General features: G+C 56.1%; 1 protein-coding gene across 1 annotated transcript in view; it reads right to left on the bottom strand.

Moving 5' to 3' along the window:
- dpp3 (dipeptidyl-peptidase 3) overlaps positions 1-13,371 on the bottom strand; it is a 100,856-nt gene that overhangs the window by 15,318 nt on the left and 72,167 nt on the right. Inside the window, exons 10-12 of the mRNA XM_072551137.1 lie at positions 12,186-12,278; positions 11,854-11,913; positions 8,008-8,132 (exon numbers count right to left, since the gene is read on the bottom strand). Coding sequence (XP_072407238.1) covers positions 8,008-8,132; positions 11,854-11,913; positions 12,186-12,278 — 278 coding nt within the window. The remainder of the gene's footprint in view (positions 1-8,007; positions 8,133-11,853; positions 11,914-12,185; positions 12,279-13,371) is intronic.

The raw sequence follows: 13,371 nt of genomic DNA, 5'->3' as shown, positions 1-13,371 counted from the left end.
ACCCGCACACCCACCGACCAACACACGCACACACTGACCAACACCCACCCACTGACCAACACACGCACCCACTGACCGACACCCACCCACCGACCAACACCCACCCACTGACCAACACCCACCCACCGACCAACACACGCACACACTGACCAACACCCACCCACTGACCAACACACGCACACACTGACCAACACCCACCCACCGACCGGACACACCCGCACACCCACCGACCAACACACGCACACACTGACCAATACCCACCCACTGACCAACGCACACCCACCGACCAACACACGCACACACTGACCAACACCCACCCACCGGACACACCCGCACACCCACCGACCAACACACGCACACACTGACCAACACCCACCCACTGACCAACACACGCACACACTGACCAACACCCACCCACCGACCGGACACACCCGCACACCCACCGACCAACACACGCACACACTGACCAACACCCACCCACCGACCAACACCCATCCACCGACCAACACACGCACACACTGACCAACACCCACCCACTGACCAACACCCACCCACTGACCAACACCCACCCACTGACCAACACCCACCCACCGACCAACACCCACCCACCGACCAACACACGCACACACTGACCAACACCCACCCACCCACCGGACACACCCGCACACCCACCGACCAACACACGCACACACTGACCAACACCCATCCACTGACCAACACACGCACACACCGACCAACACCCACCCACCGGACACACCCGCACACCCACCGACCAACACACGCACACACTGACCGACACCCACCCACCGACCAACACACGCACACACTGACCGACACCCACCCACCGACCAACACACGCACCCACTGACCGACACCCACCTACCGACCAACATCCGCACCCACTGACCAACACCCATCCACTGACCAACACACGCACACACCGACCAACACCCATCCACTGGACACACCCGCACACCCACCGACCAACACACGCACCCACTGACCGACACCCACCCACCGACCAACACCCGCACCCACTGACCAACACCCACCCACTGACCAACACACGCACACACCGACCAACACCCGCACCCACCGGACACACCCGCACACCCACCGACCAACACACGCACACACTGACCAACACCCACCCACTGACCAACACCCACCCACCGACCAACACCCACCCACCGACCAACACACGCACACACTGACCAACACCCACCCACTGACCAACACCCATCCACCGGACGCACCCGCACACCCACCGACCAACACACGCACACACTGACCAACACCCACCCACCGGACACACCCGCACACCCACCGACCAACACACGCACACACTGACCAAGACCCACCCACCGACCAACACACGCACCCACCGACCGACACCCACCCACCGACCAACACACGCACACACTGACCAACACACGCACACACTGACCAACACCCACCCACTGACCAACACCCACCCACCGGACACACCCGCACACCCACCGACCAACACACGCACACACTGACCAACACCCACCCACTGACCGACACCCACCCACCCACCGGACACACCCGCACACCCACCGACCAACACACGCACACACTGACCAACACCCATCCACTGACCAACACCCACCCACTGACCAACACACGCACACACCGACCAACACCCACCCACCGGACACACCCACCGACCAACACACGCACCCACTGACCGACACCCACCCACTGACCAACACCCGCACCCACTGACCAACACCCACCCACTGACCAACACCCACCCACTGACCAACACCCACCCACTGACCAACACACGCACACACCGACCAACACCCACCCACCGGACACACCCACCGACCAACACACGCACCCACTGACCGACACCCACCCACTGACCAACACCCGCACCCACTGACCAACACCCACCCACTGACCAACACCCACCCACTGACCAACACCCACCCACTGACCAACACACCCACACCCACCGACCAACACCCACCCACCGACCAACACCCGCACCCACTGACCAACACCCATCCACTGACCAACACCCACCCACTGACCAACACCCACCCACTGACCAACACCCACCCACTGACCAACACACCCACCCACCGGACACACCCGCACACCCACCGACCAACACCCGCACCCACTGACCAACACCCATCCACTGACCAACACCCACCCACTGACCAACACCCACCCACTGACCAACACACCCACCCACCGACCAACACACGCACACACTGACCAACACACGCACACCGACCAACACACGCACACACTGACCAACACCCACACACTGACCAACACCCACCCACTGACCAACACCCACCCACCGACCAACACACGCACACACTGACCAACACCCACCCACCGACCAACACACGCACACACTGACCAACACCCACACACTGACCAACACCCACACACTGACCAACACCCACCCACTGACCAACACCCACCCACTGACCAACACCCACCCACTGACCAACACACGCACACACTGACCAACACCCACCCACCGACCAACACACGCACACTGACCAACACCCACCGACCGACCAACACCCACCGACCGGACACACCCGCACACCCACCGACCAACACACGCACACACTGACCAACACCCACCCACCGACCAACACACGCACACACTGACCAACACCCACACACCGACCAACACACCCACACACTGACCAACACCCACCCACCGGACACACCCGCACACCCACCGACCAACACACGCACACACTGACCAACACCCACCCACCGGACACACCCGCACACCCACCGACCAACACACGCACACACTGACCAACACCCACCCACTGACCAACACACGCACACCGGACACACCCGCACACCCACCGACCAACACACGCACACACTGACCAACACCCACCCACTGACCAACACACGCACCCACTGACCGACACCCACCCACCGACCAACACCCACCCACTGACCAACACCCACCCACCGACCAACACACGCACACACTGACCAACACCCACCCACCGACCGGACACACCCGCACACCCACCGACCAACACACGCACACACTGACCAATACCCACCCACTGACCAACGCACACCCACCGACCAACACACGCACACACTGACCAACACCCACCCACCGGACACACCCGCACACCCACCGACCAACACACGCACACACTGACCAACACCCACCCACTGACCAACACACGCACACACTGACCAACACCCACCCACCGACCGGACACACCCGCACACCCACCGACCAACACACGCACACACTGACCAACACCCACCCACTGACCAACACCCATCCACCGACCAACACACGCACACACTGACCAACACCCACCCACTGACCAACACCCACCCACTGACCAACACCCACCCACTGACCAACACCCACCCACCGACCAACACCCACCCACCGACCAACACACGCACACACTGACCAACACCCACCCACTGACCGACACCCACCCACCCACCGGACACACCCGCACACCCACCGACCAACACACGCACACACTGACCAACACCCATCCACTGACCAACACACGCACACACCGACCAACACCCACCCACCGGACACACCCGCACACCCACCGACCAACACACGCACACACTGACCGACACCCACCCACCGACCAACACACGCACACACTGACCGACACCCACCCACCGACCAACACACGCACCCACTGACCGACACCCACCTACCGACCAACACCCGCACCCACTGACCAACACCCACCCACTGACCAACACACGCACACACCGACCAACACCCGCACCCACCGGACACACCCGCACACCCACCGACCAACACACGCACACACTGACCAACACCCACCCACTGACCAACACCCACCCACCGACCAACACCCACCCACCGACCAACACACGCACACACTGACCAACACCCACCCACTGACCAACACCCATCCACCGGACGCACCCGCACACCCACCGACCAACACACGCACACACTGACCAACACCCACCCACCGGACACACCCGCACACCCACCGACCAACACACGCACACACTGACCAAGACCCACCCACCGACCAACACACGCACCCACCGACCGACACCCACCCACCGACCAACACCCACCCACCGACCAACACACGCACACACTGACCAACACACGCACACACTGACCAACACACGCACACACTGACCAACACCCACCCACCGGACACACCCGCACACCCACCGACCAACACACGCACACACTGACCAACACCCACCCACTGACCGACACCCACCCACCCACCGGACACACCCGCACACCCACCGACCAACACACGCACACACTGACCAACACCCATCCACTGACCAACACCCACCCACTGACCAACACACGCACACACCGACCAACACCCACCCACCGGACACACCCGCACACCCACCGACCAACACACGCACACACTGACCAAGACCCACCCACCGACCAACACACGCACCCACTGACCGACACCCACCCACCGACCAACACCCACCCACCGACCAACACCCACCCACCGACCAACACCCACCCACCGACCAACACACGCACACACTGACCAACACCCACCCACTGACCAACACCCACCCACTGACCAACACCCACCCACTGACCAACACCCACCCACTGACCAACACCCACCCACCCACCGACCAACACACGCACACACTGACCAACACCCACCCACCGACCAACACACGCACCCACTGACCGACACCCACCCACCGACCAACACCCGCACCCACTGACCAACACCCATCCACCGACCAACACCCATCCACCGGACACACCCGCACACCCACCGACCAACACATGCACCCACTGACCGACACCCACCCACCGACCAACACCCGCACCCACTGACCAACACCCACCCACTGACCAACACACGCACACACCGACCAACACCCGCACCCACCGGACACACCCGCACACCCACCGACCAACACACGCACACACTGACCAACACCCACCCACTGACCAACACACCCACCGACCAACACACCCACCGACCAACACACGCACCCACTGACCGACACCCACCCACCGACCAACACCCGCACCCACTGACCAACACCCATCCACTGACCAACACCCACCCACTGACCAACACCCACCCACTGACCAACACCCACCCACTGACCAACACACCCACACCCACCGACCAACACCCACCCACCGACCAACACCCGCACCCACTGACCAACACCCATCCACTGACCAACACCCACCCACTGACCAACACCCACCCACCGGACACACCCGCACACCCACCGACCAACACACGCACCCACTGACCGACACCCACCCACCGACCAACACCCGCACCCACTGACCAACACCCACCCACTGACCAACACCCACCCACTGACCAACACCCACCCACTGACCAACACACCCACACCCACCGACCAACACCCACCCACCGACCAACACCCGCACCCACTGACCAACACCCATCCACTGACCAACACCCACCCACTGACCAACACACCCACCCACCGGACACACCCGCACACCCACCGACCAACACCCGCACCCACTGACCAACACCCATCCACTGACCAACACCCACCCACTGACCAACACACCCACCCACTGACCAACACACCCACCCACTGACCAACACACCCACCCACCGACCAACGCACGCACACACTGACCGACACCCACCCACTGACCAACACCCACCCACCGGACACACCCGCACACCCACCGACCAACACACGCACACACTGACCAACACCCACCCACCGACCAACACACGCACACCCACCGACCAACACACGCACACACTGACCAATACCCACCCACTGACCAACACCCATCCACTGACCAACACCCACCGACCAACACACGCACACACTGACCAATACCCACCCACCGGACACACCCGCACACCCACCCACTGACCGACACCCACACACCCACAGACAAACCCACTGACACACCCACCCACCCACCAACACACCCACCCGCACACCGACACGCGTGCACCCACCGACACACCCGCCCACCCACTTACCGACCGACACACCCGCACACTGAACACATACATACACCTGCACACTTGCCCACCCACCAACACACCTGCACACCGACACACCCACCCACCCACCGATACACCCTAGCACATTTTAGCTTCCAAATAGGTGGCAGCTGTTCTGCCCATTTACCAACATGCCCCAAGGGCATCTGTCCATCTTTGCCCCATCCCCCTCAATGTCTCTGGTTCACACCAATGGGTCAATCGCTGTTTGCGGAGCAGGGTTCAGAACCACTGTCCCTCTAACGTGTGCCAGAGACACTGTTTCTTCATTCCCCAAAAAAGTTCCCATCTGGCCTGGTCCGAGACACTGCTAGTTTGTTCCTTCTAACCTCGCCTGTTCCCGGGAATCCCTCAAAAGCTTTGACCAAGCCGCTCCTGAATGTCTCTAGGATTTCCAGAGAGGGCAGCACGGGTTGGAGAAACCTCCCTCCCCTTCCTATCTAAACCGACAGTGCACACCCTCCAAGACCAATGTAGCCTCAAGGTGTAGTGCCCTGAACCATCCAGTAACAGCACAGCACACTAACGTGAGGAGAGTGTGACCTCGCCGTCACTGTAAGGAGGTATTTTGTCCTGGTTTTTGTTTGGGAGAGAGGTTGGAAGGCAAGGGGTTCCTCGCTGGATACTGCAGGCCGCATGAGGAACCAGCCTGGGAGGCCTTGGCTTCTGTATTGTAATGGCCAGGCTCTTGCAGGTCAGGATTTCTGAGCAGCATCACACGCTGTGGGGCCTCGGGGAAGTGTCAGTGACTACCTACCGGCTGCTCTGGATGTTATTCCCTGTTCCTGGATTGGAGAACTGCATGTGAGAATCAGTGTCTGAATTTGCCTTTCTCGTGACAGGGCGTGTTTATGGGATGTTGCATCGTTAATTAGGAATCGGTACTGTATCTAGTATTTGAGGAAGTTTTCCGAAAGTTAAGTTACTCTGAATTCCTCTTTCTTTTGATTGTAATTTAACGACAGTCTTTAAATAAACTGTGTTTTGTTTAATGTTGAGTCGTTTGACCAGTCACATTGCACCTGGAACCCAGCACGACACCATGAAAATAGGAGAACGTTAGAGTCTAGGATCTAGATGAGAGTGGTGCTAGAAAAACACAGCAGATCAGGCAGCACCCGAGGAGCAGGAAAATCGACGTTTCAGGCAAAAGCCCTTCATCAGGACTGAAGTTCAGCTTTTCCAGCCCCACTCTAACCTAGACTCTGATTTCCAGCATCTGCAGTCCTCACCTTTGCCTTTTGGAAAGTTAGAGTCTAGGCTACCTTCCTAGCACTGACCACACTGTGTGCACATCCTGTGCCATGTAACCTGTGTCCAATGTAATCTGCATGCCTCTGTCCCAGTCTTCTTATGCTGGACATCCTGGCTTACTGTGATGCGTCTGTACTGCTCGCAAACAAAGCTTTTCACTGCCCACGCGACAATAAAAATCACTCAATCAATATTTAGAGGCAGGGTTCGGTCTGATCTGGTCTGGTCCATAACAAGAGAACAGAGAGTCTCTTCGGTGACCAGATTCTCTCCTTGGGGCTCCTTGCAGCATGGAGAGAGTGTGAGGGCTGGAGATCAGAGCTGAAGAGTGTGGCGCTGGAAAAGCACAGCTGGTCAGGCAGCATCCCGAGGAGCAGGAGAGTCGACGTTTTGGGCAGGAGCTCTTCTTCAGGGATGGCCAGCTGTGCTTTTCCAGCACCACACTCTTTTGCACCTTGCAGCACATTGATGATACAATAAAGGACTTTTTAAAAACTGTAAAAATGCCAGGAGGGTATGAATGACCCCGATGGGTTTTCACAACAGTTGGTAGTGTTTCCGCGGTTGCCATAAGATCAGCTTCTTTGGGTAAATTCTGGATTGTTACCAAATTCCAATGCACCGTGCTGGGATTTGAGCCCAGAACTCTCGATTACCGATCTGGTGAACCAGCTCAGCAGAGACTTACTTCAGGACCTCTCTGTTCAGGCAGAGATACATGCCGACACACTCCGCCCGACATTCCTCATAGCTGGACGCAACCGTGGAGAACTTGCTGTCCCAGGTCTCTCCGTGGCTGTACCAACTCCGAATCTGGGGGTGGGGGGGGGGACAACAACGACACACAGACACCGATCGTCAGGAACACAGAACATTCCAGCGCAGTACAGGCCCTTCGGCCCTCCATGTTGCGTTGACCTGTGAAACCAATCTGATGCCCAGCTAACCTACACGGTTTCATTCTCATCCACATGCCTATCCAATGACCATTTAAATGCCCTTAAAGTTGGCGAGTCTACTACTGTTGCAGGTAGGGCATTCCCCATCCGTACAACTCCTGCAGTAAAGTAATTACCTCTGACGTCTATCACCCCTTAATTTAAAGGTATGTCCCCTCGTGTTAGCCCTCACCATCTGAGGAAAAAGGCTCTCCCTGTCCACCCTATCTAACCCTCTGATTATCTTATATGTCTCAGTTAAGTCACCTCTCAACCTTCTTCTCTCTAACGAAAACAGCCTCAAGTCCTTCAGCCTTTCCTCATAAGACCTTCCCTCCATACCAGGCAACATCCTAGTAAATTTTCTCTGAACCCTTTCCAAAGCTTCCACATCCTTCCTATAATGTGGTGACCAGAACTGTATACAATACTCCAAATGTGGCTGTAACAGAGTTTTGTACAGCTGCAACATGACCTCACTGTTTCAAAACTCAATCCCTCTACCAATAAAAGCTAACACACCATATGCCTTCTTAACAGCCCTATCGACCTGGGTGGCAACTTTCAAGGATCTATGTACCTGGACACTGAGATCTCTCTGCTCATCTACACTATCAAGAATCTTACCATTCGCCCAGTACTCTGTATTCCTGTTGCTCCTTCCAAAGTGAATCACCTCACACTTTTCCACATTAAACTCCATTTGCCACCTCTCAGCCCAGCTCTGCAGCTTATCTACGTCTCTTTGTATCCTACAACATCCTTTGGCACTATCCACAATTGTACCGAACTTAGTGTCATCTGCAAATTTACTAATGCATCCTTCAACGCCCTCATCCAGGTCAATTATATAAATGACAAACAGCAGTGGGGAGCCCAAAACAAATCCTGGTGGGACCCCATTTGTAACTGAGCTCCAGGATGAACATTTCCCATCAACCACCACCTTCAGCTAGCTAATTTCTGATCCAAACTGCTAAATTGCTCTCACTCCCATGCCACTGTATTTTGTGCAGTAGCCTACCATGGGGAACCTTATCAAACACCTTACTGAAATCCACACAGAGAGGAACCTCGATTATCCGACCGAGATGGACGGGTACTATTTCATTCGGATTACCAATTATTCTGATTCAATGCCTCTCCTGTGGGACTCGGAGTTTTCCGGAAGTTTCCTTTCTCCTCACTCTGCGGGCCTTGCTCCCTCTCTCTGACTCAGGGTTGGTCCTGAGCAGACACACCCTTGTGTGTAAGAAGCCTCTCCCCACCACTGCGTCACTTCAACGGGATTGACAGAGCTAGCGCTCGCTGAGTCCGCTCCGCGTTCAGGAGATGAGGCAGCTGCAACCACCCCCTCCACCCCAAACATCCCCTACCTCTTCTCCCCACTGGGACCCCAGAATGGAATGAACTCTCGGAATGGAGACGATAGCAAGGCTGCTGTGGCCATTTTGTCTACAGGAGTAGTGCCAGAGGACTGGAGGCTAGCAAACGTGGTTCCCTTGTTCAAGAAGGGGAGTAGGGATAATCCTAGTAACTATAGGCCAGTGAGTCTCACTTCTGTTGTGGGCAAAGTCTTAGAGAGAATTGTAAGGGATAGGATTTATGCACATCTGGATAAGAATAATGTGATCAAGGATAGTCAGCATGGTTTTGTGAAGGGCAGGTCGTGCCTCACAAACCTTATTGAATTCTTTGAGAAGGTGACTAAGGAGGTAGATGAGGGGGAAGCGGTAGATGTGGTATATATGGATTTTAGTAAGGCGTTTGATAAGGTCCCCCATGGTAGGCTACTGCAGAAAATACAGAGATATGGCATTGAGGGCGAGTTGGAGGTTTGGATTAGGAATTGGCTGGCTGGAAGAAGACAGAGGGTAGTAGTTGATGGCAAAGGTTCATCTTGGAGTGCCGTCACTAGCGGTGTTCCGCAAGGATCTGTTTTGGGACCATTGCTGTTTGTCATTTTTATAAATGACCTGGAGGAGGGGCTAGAAGGTTGGGTGAGCAAGTTTGCGGATGATACGAAAGTCGGAGGAGTTGTAGACAGTGAGGAAGGATGTGGCAGGTTACAGCGGGATATAGATAAGCTGCAGAGCTGGGCAGAAAGGTGGCAAATGGAGTTCAATGTAGCTAAGTGTGAGGTGATTCACTTTGGTAAGAGTAACAAAAAGATGGATTACTGGGCTAATGGTAGACTACTTGGTAGTGTGGAAGAGCAGAGGGATCTTGGTGTCCATGTACACAGATCTCTGAAAGTTGCCACCCAGGTAAATAGTGCAGTGAAGAAGGCATATGGCGTACTGGCTTTTATTGGTAGAGGAATTGAGTTCCGGAGTCCTGAGGTCATGCTGCAGTTGTATAAGACTCTGGTGCGGCCGCTTCTGGAATATTGTGTGCAGTTTTGGTCGCCATACTATAGGAAGGATGTGGAGGCACTGGAACGGGTGCAGAGGAAGTTTACCAGGATGTTGCCTGGTATGGTAGGAAGATCCTATGAGGAAAGGCTGAGGCACTTGGGGTTGTTTTCATTGGAGAAAAGAAGGTTTAGGGGTGACTTGATAGAGGTGTACAAGATGATTAGGGGGTTAGATAGGGTTGACAGTGAGAACCTTTTTCCACGTATGGAGTCAGCTATTACAAGGGGGCATAGCTTTAAATTAAGGGGGGGTAGATATAGGACTGATGTTAGGGGTAGGTTCTTCACTCAGCGAGTCGTAAGTTCATGGAATGCCCTACCAGTAGCAGTGGTGGACTCTCCCTCTTTATGGGTATTTAAGCGGGCATTGGATAGGTATATGGAGGATAGTGGGTTAGTGTAGGTTAGGTGGGCTTTGATCGGCACAACATCGAGGGCTGAAGGGCCTGTACTGCGCTGTATTCTTCTATGTTCTATTTTGGGGAGGGGGGGTGAGTCTTAAAATAACAACACAGGCGCACAACTTTTTCCTGCAACATTTTGGCAAGTTCCCACTCTGCCCTGTACAGGGACAATGGCAGAGAGGTTATCTGGGGAAGGGTACACCCCTGTGTAGAGCTGCAGGGTAAGTGTAGCACCTGGGTCCATCGCTGTCCAGGACTGTTCTCGGCAGCATTTCAGTAAGCAGAGTTCACTTTTAATCATTATAAACTAAAGGTGTTGGTAACACCTCGGAGGTAATGTTTTTTATCAGGACCTGGAGATCTTCCTCTGTACACCACATCAATGGCTTTACCCTCATCCAGCTGTTTCCTCACCACCTTCACAAACTCAATAAGGTTTGTTGGGCTGGGATATCCCACCGAAGTTGGGGGGATTCAGCGCTTGCCCCCCCCCACCCCCCCCGCCGAGGAACTGACCAGTGCGGGCAGCAGCCGAGGAGATGAGGGGAAGCCGGGTGAATACAAAGCAAGAGCCAATTAAGGCGATCCCCACCACCACCTTCAAGGGGCAAGTCAGCCAGAGCCCAATAGGCAAACGGAGGAGTCACTTGGAAAGAGGGTGTAAGACAGAGTGAGGGTGAGGAAGGCCTTGCCCCAGGGTCTGGGGGAGGTGCACAATCCCAGCTTAAACCATGGCAACCCCCACCCGCTTCCCCCCCCTCAACCCCAGGACTCACCGTCTCGCCGGTCTCAGGGTTCACCAGGTTAGACTCAAAGTTGAACTTGCCGTTCTTGTCCTGAATGGGGGGTGAGGGTAAAGAAAAAAGGGGGAACGATTACTCTGGGGGAGTGGTCTCGGCATCAGCCCCACCACGGAGCAGTGGGTAAGGCAGCCTCTGCTCCCCAACGGGGGAATGCCATTCTCCTCCCCACCCTCCCCTCAAATAATTCCAAACCCCATAAAGCCCCACGCTGATGCCCTTTCCCCAACTGTTCGGTTGCTGGGGGCGGGGGGGGCTCGCTGATCAGCAACGCGCCCTACCGGAACATTCCTCAGACAATGACCAACCTGAACAAACAGTTTCCCGCTGCCATGACCCAGCAGCTCGTGCAGGCCAACCTGAACTTCAAAAGATGGGCTCCTCCATTTGATGTACAAATCCTGCCAAAAACAAGACAGGAAATCACCATCAGTGCTTACATCGCTTCAGTGCGCTCCAAAAACCCCCGGGAACTCCCCAACCAGTCAATCTGGTGGACGGCACAGTACCTCAGTGGTTAGCACTGCTGCCTCACAGTGCCAGGGACCCGGGTTCGATCCCACCCTCAGGCGACTCTCTGGGTGGAGTTTGCACATTCTCCCCGGGTCTGTGTGGGTTTCCTCCAGGTGCTCCGGTTTCCTCCCACAGTCCAAAGATGTGCAGGTTAGGGTGGATTGGCCCATGGGAAATTGTCCCATAGTGCCCAGGGATGTGCAGGTTAGGGTGGATTGGCCCATGGGAAATTGTCCCATAGTGGCCAGGGATGTGCAGGTTAGGGTGGATTGGCCCATGGGAAATTGTCCCATAGTGGCCAGGGATGTACAGGTTAGGGAGGATTGGTCATGTGAAATTGTCCCACAGTGCCCAGGGATGTGCAGGTCAGGGTGGATTGGCCGTGGGAAATTGTCCCGTAGTGTCCAGGGATGTGCAGGTTAGGGTGGATTGGCCGTGGGAAATTGTCCCATAGTGCCCAGGGATGTGCAGGTTAGGGTGGATTGGCCGTGGGAAATTGTCCCATAGTGGCCAGGGATGTGCAGGTTAGGGTGGATTGGCCCATGGGAAATTGTCCCATAGTGCCCAGGGATGTGCAGGTTAGGGTGGATTGGCCCATGGGAAATTGTCCCATAGTGCCCAGGGATGTGCAGGTTAGGGTGGATTGGCCGTGGGAAATTGTCCCATAGTGCCCAGGGATGTGCAGGTTAGGGTGGATTGGCCGTGGGGAAATTGTCCAATAGTGCCCAGGGATGTGCAGGTTAGGGTGGATTGGCCATTGGGAAATTGTCCCATAGTGTCCAGGGATGTGCAGGTTAGGGTGGATTGGCCATGGGAAATTGTCCCATAGTGTCCAGGGATGTGCAGGTTAGGGTGGATTGGCCGTGGGAAATTGTCCCATAGTGTCCAGGGATGTGCAGGTTAGGGTGGATTGGCCGTGGGAAATTGTCCCATAGTGTCCAGGGATGTGCAGGTTAGGGTGGATTGGCCGTGGGAAATTGT

This window comes from Chiloscyllium punctatum, chromosome 31 (genome assembly GCF_047496795.1).
Source record: "Chiloscyllium punctatum isolate Juve2018m chromosome 31, sChiPun1.3, whole genome shotgun sequence".
Classification (NCBI taxonomy): domain Eukaryota; kingdom Metazoa; phylum Chordata; class Chondrichthyes; order Orectolobiformes; family Hemiscylliidae; genus Chiloscyllium; species Chiloscyllium punctatum.
Note: the sequence above shows the minus strand (reverse complement) of the source record. Positions and strands in the feature narration are given on the sequence as shown.